The sequence below is a fragment of the Monodon monoceros genome, unplaced genomic scaffold, assembly GCF_005190385.1.
Source record: "Monodon monoceros isolate NGI ecotype Baffin Bay Population unplaced genomic scaffold, NGI_Narwhal_1 Super_Scaffold_12, whole genome shotgun sequence".
NCBI lineage: Eukaryota > Metazoa > Chordata > Mammalia > Artiodactyla > Monodontidae > Monodon > Monodon monoceros.
Window position 1 is genome coordinate 130,091,128 of NW_021703768.1, and position 27,623 is coordinate 130,118,750.

At 44.0% G+C, this 27,623-nt stretch overlaps 1 protein-coding gene across 3 annotated transcripts in view; it reads left to right on the plus strand.

Annotated features, from left to right (window-relative positions):
• Window positions 1–27,623, plus strand: part of GALNT10 (polypeptide N-acetylgalactosaminyltransferase 10) — a 225,299-nt gene that overhangs the window by 95,698 nt on the left and 101,978 nt on the right. For 2 of the 3 annotated variants that reach the window (XM_029216105.1, XM_029216104.1), the window contains exons 2-3: window positions 17,054–17,156; window positions 19,815–19,953. In XM_029216105.1, the coding sequence (XP_029071938.1) occupies window positions 17,054–17,156; window positions 19,815–19,953 (242 nt within the window). Of the gene's footprint in view, window positions 1–260; window positions 516–17,053; window positions 17,157–19,814; window positions 19,954–27,623 lie in introns of those variants that run through there. The other variant, XM_029216103.1, reaches the window with a different exon arrangement.

Sequence of the window (27,623 nt, forward strand, 5' to 3'; positions counted from 1 at the left end):
GTCATTTTATCGCTCTATGACCACAAACAATACTACATGACAAACGACCCCGAAGCTCAGGGGCTTCAGACAGCAATCATGTGTTATTGCGTACAGGTCAACAGGTCAGTTGGGCAGCTTCTGTGGTCACGGCTGGGCTGTCTCATGCATCTCGGACCAGCCGTGGTGGCTGGGTGGCTCTGCTGGCCTTGCTGGGCTCTCATATCTTTGGGGGTTGGCTGGCTGTCAGCTAGTCCGGTATAACCTCGGTTGTTCTTCACATGGTTCCTCTTCCACCTGCCCCTCCCCTCCTTCTAGCATATACTAGCCTGGGCTTGTTCCCTTTGAGGAGACAGATGAACAAACACGAGGGTGGAAGAGTGCAGGTCTTAGAGGCTTGGGCTCAAAACTGGCACGCTGTCACTTCTGCCTCCTCCTTTTGTCCACAGCAAGTCACCGAGCCTGCCCAGATTCAGAAGCTGGGGAAACAGACTCCATCTCTCGGTGGGAGGAGCCAGAGGATCCCACTGCAAAGGGTATGGACACAGGGAGGGCTGGAGGATTGGGGCCACTCTTTCAATCTGTCTACCACAGGCATCCTGAGAAATCTTATTAAATTCTCTAGACGAAAAGAACAAGAACCCCCTCCCGACTTCAACTCCATTGTTTCTCAAGCTAAGCAAAGGTTTTTGGAGAAATTTATGTGTGAGAAACCATCTGGAAAATGTACAGTGGTCCATTAACCAGAGTTATAAGAAGCCAGGCATCTAAAACAGTATGCAGTCTTCTGTGTGAGTAGAAGGCAAAAGAGGAAACATTCTGGGCAACCTGATCACCTTTGCTTCTGTGGTACTTTCACCAGCCCACATTATACTCATCCTTCAATGCCCAGCCCCAGTGCTCTCTGCAGAACTGTTCCCAGAACAATTATTTTGGGAGAATAATTCTTTTCCCAGGTTCCAGTAGCAATTTTTAGAATGAAATGGTGTCAAATTTGGCCTTTGATGTAGACAAAAAACATTTCTTTTATGTTACTTCCTGAAGCACCTAACCCAAGGCCAACAAATAGTAGTTGCACAAGAAATGATCATTAGATGAATAGATGAATGAATGGTTAGATGAGTAAATGGATGGATGGCAGATGCTTCCGCACTTGACTGAAGCTTTCTTTTAGGAGAATCTGATATTATCATAAACTTTATTTCCTTCCCTCCAAATCAGTATGTCAACTTGAAATCTTTTGTAGTTGTTCCATGTCTATGTGCTTTAAAGAAAAACCCAGAAAACTGATTGCACAGGGGAGGAACCCTGTTGTGTTCTCCCTCATAAACCCTGTCATTAGTAGCAAAGCATTGCAAACTAAGGTCCATGGGTTCCCGAGGATATTAATCATTCTCTAGCTGAAGGGGGTGGTGGTGGGAACTTCTCATCAGATAAATTTGTGAAATATTGGATTAAACAGTGAGGCAGCTTTCCTTTTTGTGAGACTTCACAGAGCCTTTAATATGTTAATATACATCTAATGTATCTCCAAGAGAGCATTAGAATATGTAAGGTTTGAAAATTGGAAGGATTACTTTTTGTGGGTGAGGCAGGGCAGGGGTGCAGGGAGGAGGGAGGTATAATTTTTTTTATTGTGTTAATACATAACATAATATTTATCATTTTAACCGTTCAGAAGGGTACAATTCAGGGGCATTAAGTAGATTCACAGAGCTGTGTAACCATTACAACTACGCCCAAAACTTTTTTATCATCCCCAACAATGACTCCATTTACACAATAACTCCCCCTTCCCACCCCCCACCATTACCTCTCTTCTGCTTTCTGTCTCTGTGAGTTTGCCTATTCTAGGTCTCTCTGTTGACTAAAAAAAAAAAAAACCACAGCGTGAGAGTTGTGAGTTAAGTTTTATCTGGGGTAAAATAAGGACTATAGCCTGGGAGATAGCATTTCAGGTTGCTCCGAGAAACTGCTCCAAAGAGGTTGGCGGGGTGGGGGTGGGGGGAGTCAGTATATATGTGATTTGGGTGAAGGGGGGTACATGCAATCAAGCACACACGTTTGCAGAAGGTAGCGCTGGTCACGAGAAGCAGATGTCTCCATTAATTATTTTAGTGCTATTCTAGATACAAGGAGATGCAAGAATTAGGCTCGTAAAGTCTTCTCCTGAAAATATCTACCTGAAGACCTATTCTGCCATTTTTTCCCAGAGAACCAAGTGCCTCACTCCTGATCTCCACCCTGAATCGCTTTCAGGGCGTGTTGAAGGTCAGTGGCTGCAGTGGCTAGGGACTTCATCTTTGTAGAGGCAGATGGCAAGTGCCAATTTTTAGTTGGCACCTCATATAAGTGGAATCATATGTGTCCTTCTATGTCTGGCTTATTTCACTCAGCATAATATTTTTGATGTCCCTCCTTGTTATAGCATATTTCAAAATGTTATTCTTTTTCTGGCTGAATAATAACTATTCCATTGTATGTATGTGCCGCATTTTGTTTAATCCTTTTATCTGTTGAGCGACACGAGTTATTTCTACCTTTTGATTGTTATGAACAATGCTGTTGTGAATGTTGGCATAACAAATATCTGTTTGAGTCCCTGCTTTCAGTTCTTTCAGATACATACCTAGGAGTGGAATTGCTAGGTCATATGATACTTCGTTTAAACTTTTGAGAAACCACAAAACTCTTCCACAGAGGCTGCACCATTTTACATTTCCACTAGCAATGCATGAGGGTTCCAGTTTCTTTACCAACACTTGTTATTTTCCATTTTTTTAATTATGGCTCTCCTGGTAGGTGTAAAGTGATATCTCCTTGTGGTTTTGACTTGCATTTCCCTAATAACTAATGATGTTGAGCTGTAAGAGTCCTTTATGTATTCTGAATATAAGTCCTTTATCAAATGCCTGTTTTGCAAATATATTCTCCCAGCCCATGGCTTGCCCTTTGAAGAACAAAGGCTTTTAATGGCAATGGATTCCAACCTACCCATATTTTACACTTTTTGTGTCCTATTTGAGAAACCTTTGCCTAAACTTAGGCCACTAAAATTTGCTCACATATTTTCTTCTACAAATATTATAGTTTGGCTCTTACGTGTAGGTCTGTTACCCATTTTGAGTTAATTTTTGTGTATGCCGTGAGGTATAAGGGTTGAGGTTTATTTTTTGGCACGTGATACCTAATTTTTTGACACCATTTGTTGATAAGAGCATCCTTTCCCCATTGCATTTCCTTAGCACCTTTGCTCATAATCAGCTGATTATATACCTGGACTCTCCACCCCATTCCCATTGATCACATGTCTTCCCTTGCTCTAGTAGCACACTCTCTTGGTCACTGTAGCCCTTGAGCAGGCCTTGCAATTAGGACGTATTAAGTTCTCCAACTTCGTTCCTCTTTTTCTAAATTGTTTTGGCATATTCTTCTAGATCCCTTGCATGTTAGTTTTATAAAGATTGCATTGAGTCTCTAGATCAATTTTGAGAAGATTGACATCTTAACAATATCAGGTCTTCTGATCCATAAACATGATATATGTCTCTGTTTATTTAGATCCTTGATTTCTCTCAGCAGTGTTTTGTAGTTTTCAGTGACTAGGTCTTGCATAGTTTCGTTAAATTTATCCCTTCAGTATTTAGAATTTTTGATGCCATTGTAAATGATATTTTTATTTCCATTTCCAACATTTCGTTGCTGATATTTAGAAATACAATTGATTTTCATGTGACAACTTTGTATCCTGTGACATTGCTGAACTCACCAGTTCTACTAGTGCTTTTGTAGATTCCTTAGGATTTTTTAATGTAGATAATCATGTCATGGACAGACATTGTTTGACCTCCATTCTGCAGTCAAAAAATGGGACCTAGAAAGACAGGGGACCTGTCTGCTGCTCACTGTTCATAAATGCAGAGACAGGAGTTTGAAACCTGGATCTTCTGGATCCTCCTTCAGGGTCCTCTCCACCACACCCAAGTTGCTTCTCAGGATTTCAGCCCTCAAGAAAAGAAGCTTGTATCAGCTGAGATTAGATTTGAATGGCTTAAACACAAAAGAAGTTTATTTTTCTCTCACTTAAAAGTCTGGAGGTTTGCATCCCAGGGCTGGTATGACAGTTCTGCTTCATAAAATCCTCAGGAACCTAGGCTTCTTCCCACAAGGAGCTTCACCATCCCTAGGCCATGGACCTCCATCTCGTGATCCAATATGGTGGCATTTGCATTCTAGACAGCAAGATAGAAGGAGTAAAGAAGGAAAGGGTGCACACCAGTGATGTCTTCAGGTATGTTCCGTGGACTGCCACACAACACCCGCACCCACATCTCTTTGGATAGAACCCAGTTGGGCCACACCTAGCTGCAAGGATGTCTGGGAAATATCATCTTTATTCTGAGAAGTCATATTACCAGCTGAATTTCTGGTACTGTGGAAGAAAAAGAGAACAGCTGATGGGGGATAAACACCAATGTCTGCCACAACCTAAAGGGTAGGAATCCAGAAAGGAAACAACTTGAAAATTGTTGACGAAAAATTAATCAGTCAATCTAAGAAAGAATTGGAAAATTTTTTTCGAGCCAAATTTGAGGATTATAACCGGGAAGAGCATCTCAGAAAGCTCTGAGAACTGTTCTGCCAGTTAGAAATCAAGGCACCGTTATATAACGTTTCTGAGACAGAGGGCTGTGTATCAAATGATGTGTTATTGACAGTTTACATAATCTAGATCTAAGCGTCATCCTGGTGGGTTGTGTGACCCCTGTACAAAATCAGGAAGGAATGTTATCTTTTTTTTTTTTTTTTTTTTTTTGATGTTGGGGGTAGGAGTTTATTAATTAATTAATTTATTTTTGCTGTGTTGGGTCTTCGTTTCTGTGCGAGGGCTTTCTCTAGTTGTGGCAAGCGGGGGCCACTCTTCATCGCGGTGCGCGGGCCTCTCACTATCGCGGCCTCTCTTGTTGCGGAGCATAGGCTCCAGACGCGCAGGCTCAGTAGTTGTGGCTCACGGACCTAGCTGCTCCGCGGCATGTGGGATCCTCCCAGACCAGGGCTCGAACCCGTGTCCCCTGCATTAGCAGGCAGACTCCCAACCACTGCGCCACCAGGGAAGCCCGGAATGTTATCTTTTAAGGAGTTGTCTTGTTGATGGTAGGAGAATGTTGCTCTTTATGGTTGAGCAGGTATTCCTGCAGATGGGGGAGGTTTGGTCGATGCACAATGAAGATACACAATGCACAGTGCAGATACACAATACACAGTGAGGGGAGGCCAAAGGGCAGAGAAGCCTTTTTATGTTTAAATTTTTCTCATCTTGCTATAAAATATGAATTGTATTTCACAAAATGAAAGGAGGAAAAAGGTGACAGAGTTCAAAGTTGGTTGCATCTTTTACAGATCGTTTTAGGATCAGGTGAGCCAGCTCTCTTTAGTTTTCATAGCCCGTTAAGTTGACCTGAAGCCATTTAGTCAGAGGATAAAGTTAATCCTCAGAACCCCTTATGGTATTATATCCTTGTGACTATATTAGACATGCTTAATCATGGATGACCTTCTTTCATCTAGAAAAGATAAAAGATGTCTCCTCATTCATTTGGTCAACAAAAATTGCTATCTCCTACCCTCATGGACCTCACAGTTTAAGGAGAGGTAGGCAGTAATGAAATAAGCACCTGAATGAATGTGAAATCACAAAGGAGCCATAAGGATGCTACAGGGGCACACTCAGGGACTGTGATCTAGTCAGGGAGGTCGGGGAAGGTTTGCCTGAGGGTTTGGATTCATTTCTGCAGGAGAGGCTACTTTCATAGCAGAGTGGTGTATTCTGAGGAAACCATCCTTTGTGCCATTGTGGTTACAGCTTATGAATCCTGCCTGGGGCACTGTACGAGTAAGAGATCGTTATTTAAGAACAAGGATGCCAGAGTGAGAGTAGGATGGGGGTAGGGGAGGTGGGAGGTGGCGGAACTGCTCAGGGACTTTGAGAGAGTCCTTTGTGGCTTACACCCCAGGAGAAATGGAGAAGAGGAAAGGATTTCAGAGGTTCCATGATGGCAGGTCGAGGAGGCCAGGATCATAGTCCAGTCAGAGACTTTCCTTGGGGGCCAGGAAGGAGCCCAAAGAATTTTGGGAGCCCAGAAGGAATTTTCTAATAACTGGAGTCACCTGTATGGAGGAAGAGAGCTTCCCATTCTCTAAGCACCCAAGCCAGGCTCAGGGACCATCCATGTGCCATAACAAAGAAAGGGTTACTGGGTCCAGTGGCCCATCAGAGGAGGTAGCATCTAACCTCCCACTCAGCGTCTAGATTCTGTGACTCTGAGACCTGGAACAGAAGGCCCTAACAGTTGTGGATGAGGGGAGGCCAGTACCAGAGGAGAGGCCAACCATCTGTCACTTTCTGCTTCTCCACTTCCTCCTGCTTGGGGAACCTTTGCGAGCAGCAAGAGAGCCTGAAGCAGTCAACCTACCAGGTGTACTTGGGAATTCACTCTTCCAGCTTAAGGCAGACGTGGTAGATGGGTCCTGTCCTCTGGCCAACACTGGTTAACTGGTAAGGGCCACTTGGAGCACAGTGTTGAGAAGGACTCTTGGAGTCTGGGACCCATAAGGTAAAGTATTACAATAGGTTGGTGATGCCTGCCTTTATTCTAGTGTGATTGTGAGGAAGAAATGGGATGATATATGTAAAAAATGCTTTGTAAATTGCAAAGTGCTATCGAAATAATAACTAATCATGGTAGCTATGATTTTAAGTGCTTCCTAAATACCAAACACTGCTAAGAGCTTTACTTCTCGCAATAACCTTTATGTTAGATACTGTTAATATCCTGCCTTTTACAATCGAGGAACCACGGCTTGGAAGAACAGTGTAATTCACCTAAGGTCGCACAGCTAGTGAGTGTAGAACCATGACACAAGCCTAGGTGTTTCTGACTCCAAAGCAAGTGCTTTTATAGACTTTGTTTTGCTGTCTTCAGAATGTAGGGGATTATAACTGTAATTATTACTATTAATAGAGCAACTATTCTGTTACCTGGGGGCTCAGCCCTAATTCCCCAGCTAAGGGGATGTGTTTGCAGCTGTTTTTTGGTCCCTGGAAAGGTTTGAACTTGCCTTCTGCTCAGCTTACCAATTCTGCCTGCCTTTCTCCTGACCCGTCCGCATCCGCTCTGCAGAGCAATGTAATGACCCTCTGTTAATGCTCTGTTTGCTGAGCATCTGAGAAGAGCACTTTTTATCAGGCTGCCTGCGGTTGTTCAAGACTCCTCGTGAACAAGGCACAGAAGGATGGTTCACTTCTGCAAGTCGTGCTTTCCTGAGAGCCGGCTGTGCTCCCCAAATCTTTCCAGGCACGGAGATGTGGGGAGCAGCGGGCCGACGTGTGGTAGGAACTCCTAGCTGTGATGATTACACGCATGGGGTGGTTGGCAGTTTGCAGAACACTTTCATATCGATTTTCTCTCCAGGCCTCAGTTTTGTCATCTACAAAGTGGATGTAATGACAATAATGATATAGTAAAGTCTCATCTTTCGAAAGGGTTAGGTTATAATAAACTTACCACTTAAGGTGAAAATAACGTAAAATCAGAATCACCCTTGACAATCACCCATGGAATATAAAGACAAACCACCTCTCAAAAGCCCAACTGAGGCAGTTTTTCCTCCAGCATTAAAACTGATGACTGTTTCTCTGGTTGAAGTCATCACGATGCCTTCTGAGGTAATGAAAATACTTATCTTCCAAGAGTAGGCTTACTCGGCACCAAAGCGCTCACAGTACCAGAGGCCAGAGGGAACTAGGCCCCTGGGGACATCATCCAGGATACAGGCTCGCTGAGTGTGGGGACAGGAGGATCACCAGCCTCCCTAGTTAGGATTTCTTTCTCTTTCTTTTGGACCATGTGTCACTGAATTCCTGAAGCTTTAACTATATATATGATACAGTTCTATTAGGTCTGATTTCCTGACTTGCTGTCTATGAACAGGATTAAAACTTGAAAATAACGTGTAATGAAGCGAACACCAGGCTGGGTGAGGGGAGATCTGGGCTCAGGCCCCAGGTCAGCCCCACCTGCATCCATGGCATCTTGGGCCTATGGACCTTCAAGATGAACTTATCACCCAAATGTCCAAGTCCTGAGGCTGCATTTCTTGACTGCAGACTTGCAGGACCCTCGTGACTCTATTTAAAATAAAAAATGTTTATGTCCATCCCAGCTTCTACCTTCCTGCCTAAACTGGCGTCATCTCTGCCTATACCACTGTGATGATAGCCTCCTCCCTGTGTTCCACCCTTCCTCTTGGCCTCCTAATCCTTTCGCCAGTAGCTATAAGAGAGCTTTCCAAATGCAATCTGATCTTGCCACTTCCTTCTATAAAATACTTCATTTCCAAATGCTTCTAGGGAAAGACAAAATTCTCATCCCTGCCCACCTCTCATCCCCACCAGGCTTCCCCTCCTTCTCTGTGCAACACACACCCTGCTCTTCTTTTAGTCCCTCCGGTTTCATATTTGCCCAGCCAAATATGGGCCTTTGCACATCCTCACTTCACCCTCTGTCTGAAATGCTCTGTTCTCCTCTCTCTGCTGAGTTTATTCTAATCATACTCCATCCGTTTCCTCAGGGAAGGCTTTCCTGACTTTTCTGTCTGGATAAGACCCTGCTGATCTGATCTGATCTGATCTGAAAGAAAGGGACTCTCTTTGCACCATGTTATCCTTCTTTTCTGCACAGGCCACTGTAACTATTTAAATTTATTTGTGGTTCTGGATTAAAGTCTATATTCCCTTCTGCCACACACACTACTATAAGCTCTATGAGAGCAGGGCCCTCATCTGTCTCGCTCACCAGTGTATTCTTTATACCTAGCACAGGGCCTGGCATGTGCTTGTATTCATTAAACGTGTACGTGGATGGACCAATGGATGGGTGAGACACCCAAATGAACATTGTCAAATGATCAGTGTTGTTGTTGTTTTGTTTGTTATTCCAGTGATAAACCCTTTGGAAACTTCCTCTGAAGAAAATGGTACAAGTTGCAATCATTCTTTTAGAATGAAAGAAAAAAGTTACTGAAGGCTCCATTTGCCCTTTAGATAGTAGGTATTACAAACATCTTGGCTCTTTTTCTCTCTCTGTTTAAAAAGTCTTTTAATGAGCTTTCACACCGTATGTAGCAAATGACCTTTTCTAGAGCCATCTGTACAAAACAAAAGGGTGAATTGGACTAGTGGGTTGCTTCTGCCCTTGGAAGCACAGCGTCAGCCTTTTTAAACAAGGGTTCCTATTTGTGAATGACCTTACCCTCTTAGGGAATGGGGCCCCGCCCAGATTTCAGATGCCAACATCCTGGTGTTGAGACCACAGAGTTATTGGAGCGAGGAAAATTGACACGCCTGATTACTGGGTGGAACAGCAGGACTTGCCTGACGTGGGCCCGGCCGACTTCGTCAGTCTTGTGGTTGCTGGGTTATAGTGTCTCTGTCCATTCATAAACAGTGCCCTTTAGGGGCAATTGTTTTCTCGTACTGCTTGGTCCTGGTTGTATTGGAAGGTAGGTTTTCTCAGAACAGCAGCCTGCCAGGTGAGGGCTGGGCTTAGGTCAGCTCATTTCAGTCTGACTTCTGGAATGGTGGAGAGTGAGCCTCAGCCTACAATGAGGGCACGTTGCTTCTGAATGAAAACAAAATCGTGTTTCTCTCTGCATCTATCCCAGGAAGAGGGGGACTCTGAGATTAATTACAGGTGGATAGGTAGTAACATTTTGTTCTTGGACCTCTACTCCAACCTGTTCCTTGCTCAAAGACCTTTTGTGGCTCCCACCTGCCAAACAGCTCAAATGTAAGGCCCTCAGATTCTGGTCCAGACTTCCTGGCCTCCTTGTTCCTGACTCTCTGTTGCATCCCACTCACCCCAGCCAAATCAGTCTCCTTGCCACTAAGGAAACAGGTCCCTTACTTTCTAACCTCCATCTCTTTGCACATGCTTCCCCTCCAGCTGGGCTCCATCCCCCCGTGGCTACCAGTCAAAATCCTACCCATCCTTTCAGGCAGCTGTCAAAGACCTTGCTTCTGCAGGAATTTTTCCCTGATGGTCTTAAGTAGAATTTAACCTTTGGCTCTTGTAAATACCTTTAGAATTCATCTGTACAACTTTCAAGGCACACACAGTGTTGTGTGTTTTTTCCTTTCTTATATCCATGCTGTTTGTTGAGGCTAAGAATTATCTTATTTTTCTTTATTTCCTCCACAGCTCTTTGGACATAGTAGGTCCTTAATTCCTTAGTGGAATCATCCTCTTTTATGAGGTGAATGAAGAAATAAAACAGTTCAGCTTATGTCCTCAAAACTCATGAAGAAAGTACATTTATCAGTTGTCCAAACTCCCTTGCTTAAATTAAAGTAACTTTATGCTTTTGGCTAAATTAAGTCCTCCTGACCCTCTTTGAAGGATAACCTTGAAGACAACCTTGAAGAGAATGCTTTGCTGTGTTGTCTGTGTGTGTGTGTGTGTGTATGAAGGTTATTAGAATAATCTACTTAGCAGATAAACAAATGTTTGGAATTGCATGGAGTCATTTAAGCCTCAAAGCAAAATCATTCCAGCGCCTTTGTAGGGTTATTTGACAGGAGGGTTGGGGGCAGAGAAGCTATCCTAAAATTACTGAATCTAATCCGTTATAGTCCTCGGACCCTGGATGAAGCAGGTGCCCTGCTCAGTTTTCCTTTCCGCATTGCCGTTTTTGAACATACAGCCCTTTTTCCATTGTTTTGAAGACACTAGACAGCTCAGCCAGAGACACAAGTGTCCTCTCTGAGCGGTAGTTGCCGAGTCGGCAGCGCTGGGATTAGAGTATGTGCTTTAACAGACCTTTCTCCTTGGGCAGAATACAGTTGGCTCACTTCACCACCTTTCTTCCTTCCCTCCAAAGGATGCCAGGCACGCTAAATAGTGATTAAACAAAAGATTAAAATTCCATTTGTGTGTGTGTGTGTGTGTGTGTGTGTGTGTGAACACTAATTGATTCTTTCAGTGGAATGTTAAGTAAAAGCATGCAGATACCAGAAGCAGTTATTTAGAGCAGCCAGTCAGAATCCATTTCCAATTTACTGTTTAATGTGATTTCCACCATCATTCTGCCAGCCTTCTCCCTACACTCTCCCTCACCTCCCTTGCCCTGTGCTCCTTTCCAGCCTCTCTGCTTCCTGTAGCAAAAGGACATCTGGGAACAGAGGGGAAGGAAAGTAGCAGAAGATGGTTGCTGAAGGAAAATAATCACGGCTTTTATAGACAAATCTGTGAGTCTGCAGAATTAAAGAAACTTAAAATTACCTCTGGATTGAAACCCAGACATCCTTTTTTGCATAACATGAAGTGATTGCCATTGCATAAGAATCGCTGTCTTTTGAGAAGCATTGTTCATGTTTTTCTTGTTGCGAAAGGTCTGTGGCATTTGTTTCTGTTGTACAATGCCACTATTAACTAAGGACTTTCTTCTTTCCTCAAGAACAGCGAATTTCCACGTGGGCACATAACCTGCTGTTAATGAGGAAACTCTCTAAATCCTGTTACCAGCAATAGCCAGTTGAATTGGCTCAGGTGTTCAATAGGTCCTTCTGCAGGGCTCCCAGTTTTATTATTAGATTCCCATCTCTCTCCTTTTCCCCCAAACATGACCATCACATTCACCAGATCATAATCCTTCTCCAAAAATAACGTATTAATAGTTGCACTCCTTTACCGAAGGGGCCTAACTTTGTGCCAGACACTGAGCTTGATGCGTTGTATAGATGAGTTCAGTTCATCCCCTCAGGTGCAGGTTAACCTGCAGGTTATTCTGATAGTTTTCCCTATTTATCAGTCAAGGAAACTGGGGTCCACCTGCCCAGGAAGTAAAACCTAAGTTTTTCCGTCTCTGGAATCAGAATGCTCTGAATCATCCAACTAGACTTCCTGCCCCATTAATGAACAATCATTCATTCAGTCATTCACCTGATATTTACTGAGGGCCTAAGGTATTGACCTAGGAACACACAGTGACAGCTCAAAACAGATGTGCCCCTGCCTTCAAGGAGCTCACAGTCTAACCCAGGGAGAGAACAGCCAGATCTGGTTTGGTCTTTGGGGCTGACAAACTATGGGATTTTGGGCAAGTCTCTTCTACTCTGTTAGCTGCAGATTTCGTATCTGCAAGCGAGACAGCTGGATTTTGACAAGTGGTTTTCCACCTTTATTGTGAATCACATGGGGAATGTGTTTAAAGACATCTTCCTGGCCTCCTACGCCCAGATATGTTGATTTCATAGGTTCAGCGTGGGGTCCAGGCATTTGTATCTATAATGAGAGCTCAGGTCTCCCAAGAACCATCCTTTGAGAGAGACTGATCTGGCTATAAAGCCATTAGCATCTACAAGGGATCTGTGTTGTCATGCCTGTATCCCCAGTGCCTGGCACAGAGTAGATCTCGATAAATATTTGGCAATAGTTGGAATGATGTATCTGTGGGGTTTCCATGGGTGGATGTCAGAGACTCCTGATCAAAATTTTCATAAAGGTTTCTGGATAGGATTCTAAGGGCCCTTTGGGCTCTGAATGCTCAGTGGTTTTAGTATCAAAACCAACTCCTTTTCTGACCAAAAGCTCAGACCTATTATTGGAAATCTTTTTAACTTGTATAGTAAAATTTGAGTCCTGTATCAAGGTGATTTGATGAGATGTCAATTTACAGTAGATTCTTAAAATCCTAAAGGAGTTTGTACCCACATTGATGTGTAAACTCTGAAAGTGCTCCCGATAACACAGTTTGTGATTTTTCTTGGTTGATCTGAAAGTACCTTTTGGGCAGGTAGTGCTGTCTCTATTTTCCAGGCAGGAAAATTGAGGTGCCTGTGACTCTTGTAGCTTGTCCAAGGCCACACTACAAGGGCTCTCTCCACTAAAACCCAGCGTGGGAGTCAAAGAACATAGCTCTTATTCTCTGGCCTGCTTATGTGGCCTTGGTTGGGTAGCTTGGCCTCTTTGGACATCAGTTTCCCCACCTGTAAGATGGGAGACAGGTGGACTAATTGTTTCTGAGCAGCTGCGTAGCTTGGTTATTTGAGGACCCCCCTAGTGACATGTTTAGACATGCAGAAGTCCCTATGGCAGCAAGCTCCGAAGTCCTCTTAGTTTAGGGAGGAAATAAGAACTACTGAGACCACCTAAATGATCATTCCAGACCACTGCAGATCATTCCAGAGGGACGTGCATCATTAAGGCAAAGGCAACGAGGTGGTAGAAGCTGTTAAGTGTGAAACTCCCAGAATTTTGGAATCTTAATTCTCTACCCTGTTGGTTCAGCAATTCACTGTTCATTCAAGGGAGTTTACCTCTATGCGGTCACAACTGTGGGATTCAACCCCGTGCCCTGTTCCCAGCAATGTGAGAAGACTTTCACAAACATATGGAGGAAACAGTGTCCTTTCTGGACTCTTAGACGCTTGAAATGTCCTTGTAAAGGTCGCCTCACCCTTGCTACTCAAAGTGTTTTTCGCAGATCAGCAGCATCAGCCATCCCCTGGGAGATTTTCAGAAATGCAGAGTCTTAGGCCCAGCCCCAGACCTCCTATGTCAGAATCCATGTTTAACAAGATCCCCATGTGATTGTACTGCACAAGAAAGTTCGAGAAGTGCTAGCCCTAACCCCGCACTTGGGCCCCCTCCTTCACATCCTGATGAACAGGCGAGCATCCTGTTCCTGGCCTCCTCTATCTTCTTCCAAGTGCCCCTGTTTCACCCTAATACCAGTCCAACTTTTAGAATTTCTTCTCTATCTTAAACTAATCCCTCAGTCATTCAGTAATTTCTGCCCTTGGCACTCACGCTAGCCTCAGGGCCTCAGAGAACAAGACAGATGCTCCTGTGTCCCGCACGGCTTCCCATCTCCCAGTCCTCCTACAACACAGTTTCTAATCTTCCTCATACATACCTGTATGTGGCAGCCTGTTGCAAACTCCCTGGGGCCAGGAAAGTAAGACAAATGAGAGATGAGAGCCAGGTGAAATGCACTAAGGAATGGCGGGGGACTGTGGCAAAGTGGAGAGCCATGTGCTGGCCCAGCTTGGTCAGAGCACTGACGTGTCTTTTGAGTTTTCAGGAGAAGCCAATGAATCTTGATAAAACAATAAGAAATCCCTCCATTTTTTTCATGCTGGCAGTTAAAAAAAAAAAAAAAGATCCTCAGAAGCCACCAGATTGTGTTTGCCAGTGATCACATCTAAGGTTTTTGTGACCATTGATGATGAATATCTGCCCAGCTTGGATACAGTAGCCCAGGTGTAGCCTGACTGGCACAGAGGAGGCAGGATTATGGCCTCCTTCGTTCTAGACCAGTAGTTCTCAAACGGGAGTGTGCATCACAATCTCTTGGAGGACTTATTAAAACCCAGATTGCCAGGCCCCACCCCCAGAGTTGCTGCTGCTACTTCCTGGGCAGGGCTCGGGAATCTGCATTTCTAACAAGTTCCCAACTGGTGTGGATGCTCCTGGTTCACGTTTTGAGAACCACTTTAGATTGGTTCCTTCCATTAAGGCAGCCGCGCTTTGCAGAACCTCTTTAGGTCCACTAGTGACCTAATGTCGTCAGTGGAAGTTCCCAGTCTTTGGGTAGCAGAAGAGGGAGAAGGAATTGGGAGGGAGGGCTGGAGGAAAGATTGCTAACCAGCTCTTGACCGACCAATCCTGACATCTAGAGGTAGAATACTTACTTCAGGTAGGTCCCTGACCCATTCCAAGATTCAGTTTCCCTGCCTGTGAAATAGGGCAGTGTCCTCAGTTCAGTTTCCAAGTATATGTGTTCACTTGTTTGGAGACTTGATTGTCAGTTTGTTTTTAGCAGAGGTCCTTTTAAAAGTGAAATCCCACATGGAACCCTGGTATAAAAAACAGACAGGTGCATTGCAGGTCTGATTGAAGGAGGGGAGTCAAGCTCTTACTCTCAGCCTCCACCTTCCCAAGGCAGCACTGAAGGGTCTCCTGTAGAAATGTAGCTCACCACAGTTGAAACCTGCTGAAGGAACTTCCAGCTCAGCTCCTGTGATTTCTAAGACCCCGAGAACTGTTTGCAGGCACGTGCCCTTTGTTTTTGCAGTTTTCTTTCCCTCTCTGACCACAACATCTGGCAGACCCACTTTCAGAGTTTTCTTCTTGCAACTCAGAGGGGTCTGTAAGGAGAGGGAATGCCAAGGATTGTCATTATCATTAGAGCCGTTGTGGAAAATCTGCTAACGCGAGAATCAGCCGGAGCCTTAATAAACAGGCGTGGGGATGATTTTATTCCAGTGGCTTCTTGTTAGTGCTAATGTTCCAGCACACCACGCATTCAGGGCCTAGTTAATTATATAGGAAATAGGACTAGTGGATTCTGCATGCCACAGTGACAAGGACAGGTGTCTGGGGTTTTTAATGGGCAAGGTGAGGTGGAAAGCTGTTCTCATGTAGGTGAACACAGGTATTTAAACAGCCGTGTGGAGCAGTGTTACCTTGGGAAGACTCTTACTGAGCCCTGGGGCCAAGTCCTTAGACTCGACTCTTGGCGTGGGAAAGCATCTGACACCTTCTGATGACCCCAGACACTGGAATGCGGCCTCCTTTAATTAGGGGAACTGCTTCCTAATTGGCCCACCAGCATGGGCTCACCTTCCGGAACACAAAATAAATGCCTTCCTCTGCCAGCCCCTGGCTACTATATATTCCTGTTTTCTTTCAGCCATCTAAGTGCTTGTTCAGACCTTCCACACACATTTGACAACTGTTCCCCCTCTTTGGGACTGGGCCTTCTTTGGGACTGCAGAGATGACCAAGACCCGACTTCTCTTCCTGTGCTTTGTGCTCCTTGGGCCCAGCCCAGCTCTGCCGTGCTCCACCTGCACCTGGAAGTCTATGCCCAGGCCATGTGCTCTGCCTGCCTCTCATTTCGCCCAATCCAAAGGCACCCATGTCCATAAAACCTTCCCCAGTTCTCCCAGGCAGAAGCGAAGTCCTCTAGCACTTTCTCCAGACCTCTCACCCAAAATTCACTGCTTCTGCCCTGTCTAGTATGGAGCCACTAACCACCTATGGCTCTTGAGCACTTGGAATGAGGCTGAACTGAGATGAACACAAGTGTGAAATACACACACTGGATTTTGAAGACTTAGTACAAAAAAAAAAAAGAATGTAGAATACCTCAACACTTTTTTCCACTGTGTGTTGAAATGATAATACTTTAGATGGAGTATATGGAGCTAAATGAAATATATTATCAAAACTCACTTCACCTTTTTTTTTTTAATTTGGTTGTGCCGGGTCTTGGTTGCGGCACGTGGGATCTTTAGTTTCTTCATGCGGGATCTAGTTCCCTGACCAGGAATCAAACCCGGGCGCCCTGCATTGGGAGCACAGAGTCTTAACCACTGGACCACCAGGGAAGTCCCTCACTTCACCTGTTTTAAAAAAAATTTTTAGGGCTTCCCTGGTGGCGCAGTGGTTGAGAGTCCGCCTGCCGATGCAGGGGACGCGGGTTCGTGCCCCGGTCCGGGAGGATCCCACATGCCGCGGAGCGGCTGGGCCTGTGAGCTATGGCCGCTGGGCCTGTGTGTCCGGAGCCTGTGCTCCGCAATGGGAGAGGCCACAACAGTGGGAGGCCCGCATACCACAAAAAAAAAAAAAATTTTAAATGTGAATACTAGAAAATGTAAAGTTACATATGCAGCTCACCTAGGTGGCTCACGTTATATTTCTGTTGGACAGCATCACACCTACCTCTTTCTCTCTTCCATGGAAGGAATATCTGTCCATCTGTTTTCTCTGCCGTGGGCTTGTAAGTTCCAGGACGGTGGACACAGTGTGTCATCTTTCTGAACTTTGCACACCTGGCTGGCATGGAGCAGGACTAACAAAGCTATACTGAGGAAATTAATAAATGAACCAATGATGACAGACATTCAATCAATACTGAAAGCTCCCTTAGGCAGTGTAATTTCTGGGTCTCTGTTATTAAACTTATTTCCCCTTTTCTTCTATTTCACAGTTTTTGTCTTTTTTTTAAGGGCTCACACAATCAGCAAAAGAAGACCTTTTTCTTGGGAGATGGGCAGAAGCTGAAGGACTGGCACGACAAAGAAGCCATCAAGAGGGATGCTCAGCGTGTAGGTATGAGAGCAGAGCATCCTTGGACGGTCCCCTGGAGAGTGTTTGCACACGCGCATGTGTGTGTGTGTGCGCGAATGTGTGTGTTTAACGGGGTTATCTGGACCTCCTGTTGACTCCCTGTCCGTTTGCCGTCATCCTTCCCCTGGTTCCTGGGATCCCCCGCTTCACCTGTTAGCTGACCCCTTTCTCCACTCACACCACCAGATCCACTGCCTTCGGGACTTTGCCCTTCTACCTCTATGGTGATAGAAAATGTCTCCCTCCTCGAAGATATTTTACCACTAAAATGAGGAGTAGTAATCATAAGAGCCAACACTTATTGAACATGTATGATGAACGAGGCCCAAGGTCCACACTTTTGTTGGTGAAACTCCTCACCAACCTTTGTAGCGCATTTGATGAGAAGAGACCTGGAGCTCAGAGAGGTGGGGTAATTTGCCTATAGTCACACAGTGAGAAAGAGGCAGGCTTGGGAGTTGAACTCAGGTCTAGAGGGCTGAGTTGATCCCTACGCAGCACCATAGCCACAAGGTTGAATGAATCTAGTGGGCTTAAGCTGAAGTTTTCTTTGCCTAATTAGCCTTTGGAACTGTTCCTGTTACACTGCAGAGTTGGGAAGGGGTGGGGTGACTCGCCACATAATTTCTGTGGCGAGTCATCTCGAGAGAGAGCCTGGGCTAGGAGCCAGGAGAGCAGCTCAGATACCACCTACCAGCCATGTGACCATCAGATAAGTTCCATCTCCTGGAGCCTCGGTTTCCCCCTCTGTCAGTGGGGCTCATGCTTCCTACTTTGATAACCTCAGGGTGTTGTCGTGAAGGTGACAAGTAAAGTACAATTTACAGTACTGGAAAGCACCGTAGAAATATAAGGGATTGTATTTTATTCATTTTTATCTCAGTTAGAGGTACCCACCACTATTGATTTTTTTTTTTTTTTAAGTTATACTATGACAAAACCAGATGACAGTAAGGCTCTGAATAGAGCTGATGTAACAACTGATGGTCAGGGAAAGCGAAGACAGGACATGCATTTTTCTATATGCCAGTGATTTAAAATGAAGGGGATTTAAAATGTTTTAAAATTTTTTTTTAATTTTAAACATGATTTAAAATGTTTCCTTAAGAAAGGAAACATTTGAAAAGAGCTAATTTTCCAGGCAGTTATACCGGAATTATTGGAACATTGGGCTAACTAGCCAGAAAAGAGTAAGCAGTGGCGACATTATTGAGAGTAATAATAACCAGCATGTGTTGAGCACTCACTGTGTGCCAGGCATCTTGCCCTGAGTTCCCTCCTTAATCATCACATTGAACCTTCTCATCCCAGGGAATAGAAAAGGCAAAACTCAAGACGTAGAAAGGCTGAAGGCGCTCCTGAGATGACACAGCTGGGAGCAGCAGGGCGGGCTTCAAACTCCACTCTGCCCAGCTCCAGGGCCTGAACTCTGAGTCACTCCCCTGCACTGCCTTCCCGAAGCTTCCCTCCCCGCCCGAACAGATGCTTCTGCTCTTCTTTTTCTGCCTGTTGCATTTGTGTCCCTTGCAGGATCTGTGCTGGGCACTGGCCGGCAGTGTCTTATCACAGAGCAATGCAAGTTACGGGTGGCGGAGTCCTCTCTCTTGTCGGGCTGGATTGGAGTAGACACCACCCCTGGGCTCCCCTCTTTGCTTGCACTTTCTCATCAAGCTGATGTTTCAACATTTACTTTGCAAAGTAAACGGGGTGTTGCTCAGTCCGTGGGCTCCAGAAGATGAGGTGATGTTGAATCAGCTGACTTTTATTACCCCTTCTTCCAGACCCTTGCCAATGGCAGATGCTTGGGCTATTATTGCAGGGGTTGGGGGACATCCCCACGTACCATCTGCACCCTGGGAACCCAGAGAGTAATTTGCTAGAGCATCAGGGACTCTTTCCCCAGATGGATTGTAAAGAGAGAGGAAAACTGGTACTGGATCCACCCAAATCCATTGCTCAAAACAACACTTTTCAGGCAATCCAGGCCTAGGCTAGGCAAATCTTAATTTGTTTGCTGGCTTAAAAAAAATCAAAACATCTTTTATCATTTGTGGCAATTTTGATTTATATATAAAGCTTGCCTTGCCTGGAGAGTAATCATAGTATTTCCTCACATGGTTAATAGGGTTTATAGTTTACAGAAAGCTTTCATGTATGCAACCTCTCATTTGACTTTCTCAGCGTGGTGTGGGTACCAGACAGGAACAAGCTACAGTTCAGAGAGGTAGTACTGGCCCAAGGTTGATCAGCTTATAGGCAAGTGACCTGGCCTCCCGTCCAGGTGATCAGACTTCAGGGTCAGGGATGTTTGGGGCTCCTGGCAGAGTGGGGGAAGCATGGGCTTTGGAGCCCAGAGACCTGGTTTTATAGCCTTTCTGCGTCCTGGTTTATCTGTCTATAGAATGAGGACTCGTATGCCTACCCTGACAGCTTTGCTGGGGACATTACATGAGAACAGGTCTGAAGTGCGTGATACGCCCATGGCTGAGTCTCAATCCCCTCACCTCTTTAGCCCTGCAAAATCTGGAGGAACACTGTATATCAAGTGTAAAGTTCTATCTTGGTGATTTAACCATATTTTTCATCTTCCCTTCCCCACTCCATTTAATTGGCAACACTGACTTTGCTCTTTGCTCCTAGGAAACGGAGAACAAGGGAGGCCCTTCCCCATGACCGATGCTGAGAGAGTGGATCAGGCGTACCGAGAAAATGGATTTAACATTTACGTCAGTGATAAAATCTCCCTGAATCGCTCTCTCCCTGATATTCGGCACCCAAAGTGAGTGTAACATCTCTCATCTTCTGGGATCTAAGGATTTTGCCCTGGGCTCTTGTTGAGAATTAATTAAAGAAAAAGGTACATGAAGCACTGCTGGAGATTTCCTCCTGTTACCCAGGGCCTTCGTGCACAGGTTCGTGTGATCAGATTCTCCTAGAATTTAGAACTGGTGTGGCCGAGGGACAATATTGTCTCTCCAAAAGAGCTGGTCTCCTTCCTCTTTTCAACCAGCGGAAACCATGACCTCTGTATTTCCTTTTTTGACTCTAGCCCACAGGGAAGTCCAGACCTCAATTTGCAAGACAGTTGCAGCAGCCATTTCAACCCTCCCTTTCTCCACCTTCTGTGTGTGACATTTTTATTTTTTTAATCTTTATTTTAGCTATCCTGTGCACCTGTACATCTATATGTTGGTTATAAGCTATCTCAACTCACTTTGAGAGAGGACATATCATAATGATTATAAAGATAACAGTGGCAGCTAACATTCTTTGAACAGGTAGCGTGTCAGGCACTTCATTTGCATTGTCTCAGGTCCTTGTGATGTAGGTCCTGTGATGATGCCCATTTTTACAGATGAGGAAACTGAGGCTTAGAGGGGTATTGTAACTCATGTAGGGCCACACTAAGAAGCTGAGCCAGTTCTTCAGCTGCAGTTCAACCAAAAACTATACTCTGGATCTTAAGCCATCCTGCCTCCCCTTTTTAATAGGAGTACTGTAGTGGTCATTGTGATTTTCTAGCAGAGGGGTATCTCTTAAAGTTGCTGTGCATTAGAATCACCTGGAGGGCTGTTAGTTCGAACACAGGACCTTGATCCTCACGCCAATAATCCCTGATTCAGTAGATCTGGGTCGGGGCCCAAGAACTTCATTACAAGTAAGCTCCCGCATGATGTTTGTGGGGTCACACTTTGGGAACCACTGCAAGCAGAAGATTTCAAAATTGTTTCTTCACGAAGACAGTACTGAGTAGAAGTGGAGCATAAACTGTTTCGCTCAGGGACTAAGAAATTAGAAGCCGGGAAAAGATAATAACAGCTTTAGAAGCCGGGAAAAGATAATAACAGCTAACACTTATTAGGTACTTACTGTATGCCAATCATTATTCTAAGCCAGCTGTTCTCAGAGTGTGGTTCCCAGGCCAGCAACAGCAGCATCACCTAAGAGCTTGTTAAACATGCAAACTGCTGGATCTCAGCCCAGGTCTACTGAATCAAAAGCTCTGTACAGGGGCCCGGCCGTCCATGTTTTAACAAGCCCTCCAGGGGATTCCGATGCAAAGCTGAAGTTTTATATATACATTCTTTTTTAATATTCTTTTCCATTAGGTTTATCACAGGATATTGAATAGAGTTCCCTGTGCTCTACAGTAGGACCTTGTTGTTTATCCATTCTAAATGTAATAGTTTGCATCTACCAGCCCCAGAACCAAGGGTACTTTAAGTACATTAATTCAGCCAAACCTTCCAAAAACCCTATGAGATAGGTACCTTTATTATCACCATTTTACAGATAAGGAATTGAGGCCAAAAAAAAAAGTTAAATAGTTAACCGTGAGATGATACAGCTGGTAAGAGGTGGTGCTAGAATTTACATGCAGGGAGTCTGACCTAGAATCCCTAAGTCATAAGGTCTTTCCACCTATAAGGACTCAGTTGGTAGAATGTAATAATAAAGAATCTTGATAGCATGTGTGGCTACTTACAAAATGCTTTCTGCCCGCTTACATCTTTCAGTTCCTGCAGTAGTACTTTGAGGTTGGCGTTTTTATTATCATCTCCACTTTGTAGATGAGGAAAGCACACAGCTAGGAATCCCCAGCCGGAAGGTGTGCTGCTTGCCCAGGACAGGGCCCAGTTCGCAAGGATTTCTTGCAGTGAGGGGAGGGAGCGAGGGCCTTGCAGGGCTTGCTCGGGCATTCGCTCTTCGTTTCATGGTCTTCACTGTCAAGCCCGGGATTTTTTTCACCTAAGTCTGAGAATGTAGTTCAGATATTACTGATGTTGTTGGATTCAGAACCGTGACCCGACTCTGAGGGTCAGAAACTCAATTTATATGTTCAGCCCCTCGCAGAGTTCAGAATTCTGCACTAATTTCATCTTTCTAAGTCTGGGAAAGAAGTTTCATCTGGGAGCATTATTCTCTTACCTCAGCTACTGCTCTGTGGTTCTGTAGGTTCTCAACTCTGGCTATACCTGGGGTGGTTTTAAAAAAATACAAAAGCTGGGGCCCTACCCCAGCCACTGGAGTCTGAATCTCTGGAGGGATAGCCTGGGTCTGAGGATCTTCTGAAATCTCAGTACGTGATTCTCGCATATAGCCAGGGTTGAGAACTGCTCGTGTGAAATAAGGAATATTTTTACAGTGAGAGAGAGATGCTTTCATCCATTCATTCATCTGTTCATCCAGTAAATGTATATTCATGGTCTTCTGTATACCAAGCCCTGTGCTGGATACCAGGAACACAATGATAAATGAGCCATTATTGCTGCTTTGGGCAAGAGCAGGGGGTGGATGGCAGGAGCAGGTCATTACCCCACAGGTGAGAACCAGTGAGGGAATAGGCACAGGGTGCTTTGGAACCCCAGGGGACACCCCCACCCGACACCAGCCTCTGCGGGAGAGGACTAAGCAAGACGGTGCTTTGCCTTAACAACTAAAGGGGCGAGTCTCCCAGCTGTTAGAGGGAGAGCCAGGGGCGGGGAACAAACCCTTTTGTCTCCCAGTGCAGTGCTCTCTCCCGACAGCCCAGAAGAAGAAAGGTCTTCATAATCAAGGCGTCCTTGGACCCACAGATAGGTCTGTGAATAGAATTCAGGAGGGTCTGTAAACTTGGATGAGAACAACATTGCATTTTTCTTTTCATGAACCTCTCACTGAAATCTGGTGTTCCCTTCAGTTATGACTGTAGACAATGAAGCACCTATGATATCTTCACCAAAAGAAATCATTTACTTTCCCATCACTTTACAGATATCTTGAAATGTCACAGATACTCATCACTGTTTTGGAATGAAGGTAGTTTTTAGAACTTCCACTAGATCTTGTCATTTAATGTGTTAATGAAGAAGCACATTTATGACTCTATTTCAAATTCTTTTATTATTTTGATAACAGTATTTCAGTCTAACTGGTTTCCTTTACAAGCTCATCTATTTTATTTTATTCATTGTACACACTGTTCTGAGAAGTGATGATAGGCTTCACCAACCTGGCAGAGAGGTTCAGGGTTTGGGTTTAAGGGAAGGGGCCCAGCTCTGGGTGGATGTGAATTGAGCCTAAGGCTCTCCTGTATTACCAGCCCACCCACCCAACCAGTATCCAAGTTATGGCAAAAGATGTCGCTAAATCCAACGCTCCTGACACCCACCCTTTTTTAGAATCCCGTTGTGGAAGCTGACTTTTTTTTTTTAACGGTAAAGATGGATTTTATAAAATCATTAAGCTGCTTTACTTTACAATTTGACGGAAGGGGCTACAGTGGAATTTTGCAGAGCTAAGAAAATTGTTTACATTTCTCTGATAAGAAGCAATTTAATATGAACATCTATAAACATCCATTTCACATTTGCCATAGTTTGTTGTTAATTTTTGCATATGAAAGTTTTGTTTTTTTGCTTTAAGTCTTGAATATGTATTCATTAAGACTCATTTAAGCACTAGAGCACTGCTAAAATTCCCTGATTTAAAATATCCGTTTCTGATTACATAACAAGACCTCAAATATTTGGCACCTATACAACTGGCACCTTTCAACAAATGGAATTCTAGGCAGAAGTTAAGAAGAGCTATTGAGAAAAGCCAAAGACACTGAATTCAGAGAAATTTCCTGGTTGGGCAGGTCTCTGTAAAAGCAAAGTGTTCTGGGATTGATTGAAAAGAAAAGCATGCAACTAAGCACACTCCATCCTGTAGGGTCACAGGGCAAATCAGCGTTGAAGCTGAGCTGAAGAGGAGAAGGAGAGCAGTGATGAGCAGGCAAGAGGAAGGGCAGCAGGAGGAAGAAAAAATATCAACAGGAAAGGAGGGAAAGGAGGGTTAAGGCATGATTGGTATAAGATAGACCAGTGTGAAGAACAGGAAAGGAAACATCAAGAAGGGAAAGAAGAAAGCAGAAGGACAATGGTGTGAAAAAGAGGAAATAAAAATATGAAAAATCCAAACCAAGGGAAAATGGAATCTTATCCAGAATATCCTATTATAATACCTGAAAGTTAAGAATCAACTCTATTTAATCTGTATTAGTCCACATTGGCAAATAGCAGCACTTATTAGCTTTTTTTTTAAATTTATTTATTTATTTATTTATGGCTGTGTTGGGTCTTCGTTTCTGTGCGAGGGCTTTCTCTAGTTGTGGCAAGCGGGGGCCACTCTTCATCGCGGTGCGCGGGCCTCTCTCTATCGCGGCCTGTCCCGTTGCGGAACACAGGCTCCAGACGCGCAGGCTCAGTAGTTGTGGCTCACAGGCTTAGTTGCTCCGCGGCATGTGGGATCTTCCCAGACCAGGGCTTGAACCCGCGTCCCCTGCATTGGCAGGCAGATTCTCAACCACTGCGCCACCAGGGAAGCCCCCAGCACTTATTTTGATAAGATAAAAACTCAAATTGCTTACTCAATTGCAAGAAACTGTCTCACATGGATTATCCCATTGGGAAGCTGACTTTTCCTAAATGAGTTGACAGATGTCTTGAAGAGCTTTTCTTTTTTTCCAGGGAAAGTGGGGTGGGAGAATCTTTCCTGCAGTTTGACATCAGAAATGTGTGAAGAAGTTAGAGCAGTCAAGCCACTCAGTCCCTCCTGTTGCTTTTAGCTTAAACAGCTTCTCTGGCAGGAGCTGAGGTCTATATTTGCCTTCTACTCCTTCAAACTGAATTTTGGCAGCAGCCTGTCAAGGACAGGACCAAGGGGCTGTTTGTTTGTGCCAGCTGCATTTGCTTCCTCCAGAAGCTGCACCAGGGAGCGTGCAGCCACGGAGAGCGGAGACTAGGTGGTCCGGCCCCACTTGCTGGGTTTGCATGTGGGAGGTGGCCAGCTGGCTCTGAGCAGGCCTGCCCTCAGCCCCTCCTGCCAAGGGAACAGGAACAAGGATGGCTGGTGGGCTGGCCCACTTTTCTTCTCCCCAGGGGCCCTGCTGGGCTGCGTGGCAGCCACACATGGAGGCCCCCTCCAGGGCACAGAGCTGGTAGCAGCAGAGTCCCAACTGCTGGAAGTTGCCTGGGTCTAAAAGTTCCTGGGCACACCCCTCCGTTGGATGATCAGCTTCTTCCGTGCAAAGATTATCCATGGTGGGGGTGAAAGCAGCCTACAATCCTGACCTGCTTTCTCCAGTCCATGAATATAGCTTCCAGTAATGAATGAACCTGAATGGCATCTTTGTCACAAGAAAAGGCCCGAGTCTACCAGATTCTTGGTTCCATGTTCCTTCTTGATTTTTCCTTTTTGTTAAATTAACATGGTTACTTTATGGTATGTGCTCAATTTCCTCAAAAGAATTTATAAGCTCAATTTCCTCAAAAGAATTTATAAGAATTTATAAGGCCTGGATTCTGTTGAGTGCCTTTACATCCCCAACAGGCTACAAAAGCAGCAAGGGATCTTCCTTCTCAAAGAATGAAGATCACTGGAAATAGTAACTATGTGGGTAAATACATATAATTTTTTCTTACTGTTTAAAACTTTCAAAAAGATATCTGACTGTGTAACCCAAAATAATAACATATCCTTGCATTTAAAGCATAGATAAAAGTAAAATACATCCCACCATAAAGGTTAGAGGGGAGAACTGTAACATAGTAAGGTTCTCCTACTTACGAAGTGGTATAATGTCATTTGAAATTAGACTTTAAAAGTTAAAAGTATATAAAAGTATGGGCTTCCCTGGTGGCGCAGTGGTTGAGAGTCCGCCTGCCGATGCAGGGGATGCGGGTTCGTGCCCCGGTCCGGGAAGATCCCACATGCTGCGGAGCGGCTGGGCCCGTGAGCCATGGCCGCTGAGCCTGCGCGCCCGGAGCCTGTGCTCCACAACGGGAGAGGCCACAACAGTGAGAGGCCCGCGTACTGCAAAAAAAAATAAAAATAATAAAAATAAAAATAAATAAAAGTATATACTATAAACCCTAAAAGGAGCACTCAAATGACAAAACAAAGAGTTGTAGCTAATAAGCCAACAAAGGAGATAAAATGGAATCATGAAAAATATTCGGTTAATCCAAAAGAAGGCAGAAAAGGAGGGAAAAGAGAACAAAGATCAGAAAGGAGAAGTTGAAAGCAACTACCAAGATGATGGACTTTAACCTAACCATATCAATAATCACATTAAATAATCACAGTAATTACTTTAGTGGAAAAGTAGCTTGTCCGATTAGTTAAGAAAGCAAGATCCAACTACATACTGCCTGCAAGAAACACACTTTAAAGATAAAGATACAAATAAATTAGAAGTGAAAGGGTAGAAAAGATCTTCTGTGCTAACATTAGTCAAAAGAAAACTGGAGTGACTATATATTAATATCAGTCAAATAGATTTCAGGACAAAGACAATTACCAGGGATAAAGAAGGTCATTTCATGATAAAGGGATCATTCATCAAGAGGACATAGCAATCTTAAATGGTTAAGCAACTAATAAGAGAGTTTTAAAATACATGAAGCAAAAACTCATAGAACTGCAAGGAGAAATAGACATAGCCACAATTATGAAATTTCAACACCTCTCTCTCTCAATAATTGATACAACAAGTAGACAGAAAATCAGCAAGGATATAGTAGAGTTGAACAGCACTGTCAACCAGTGTGACCCAGTTGACATTTGTGGAACACTCCACTCAGTAACAGCAGAATATACAATCTTTTCAAGTGCATACATAACATTTACCAAGATAAACTATATTCTGGGCCAGAAAACAAGTCTCCATAAATTTAAAAGGATTCAGGTGATACAAATTATGTTCTCTGACCACAGTGGAATTAAATTTAGAAACCAATAATAGAATAGTGTCTTAAAATTTCCAGATGTTTGGGAACTATGTAACTCAGGAATAACAGATGGGTCAAAGAAGAAATCAAAAGGAAAATTAGAAAGTATGAATGATAATGGAAATAGAATATGTCAGAATTTGTGGGATGTCACTAAAGCAGCATGTAAGGGGAAATTTTGTAGCATTAAATGCCTATATTGGAAAAGAAGAATGGTCTCAAATTAATGACATCAGCGTCTACTTTAAAAACTAGAAAGAGTAAGTTAATCCAAAATAAACAGAAGAAAGGAAATTTTTAAAAAGATCAAAGCAGAGATCAGTGAAATAGAGAATAGAAAACGAATAGAGAAAAATCAATGAACTCAAAAGCTGGTTCTTTGAGGTGGTCAATTAAATTGATGTCTTAGCAGCCTGATAAAGAAAAAAAAGAGAGAAGACACAAATTATCAATATCAAGAATGAGAGAGGTGACATAACCACAGATTCTATTACTGTTGAGAATAATAAAATAATATTCTGAACAACTTTATTCCTATAAATTCAACAACTTAGATGAAATGACAAATTCCTTAAAAGATACAAACTCCCAAAACTTACTCAAGAAGAAATGATTCATTTAAATAGCCCTATATCTAGTAAAGAAATTGAAATTATATTAAGAACCTTCCCACAAAGAAAACTCTGGGCCCAAA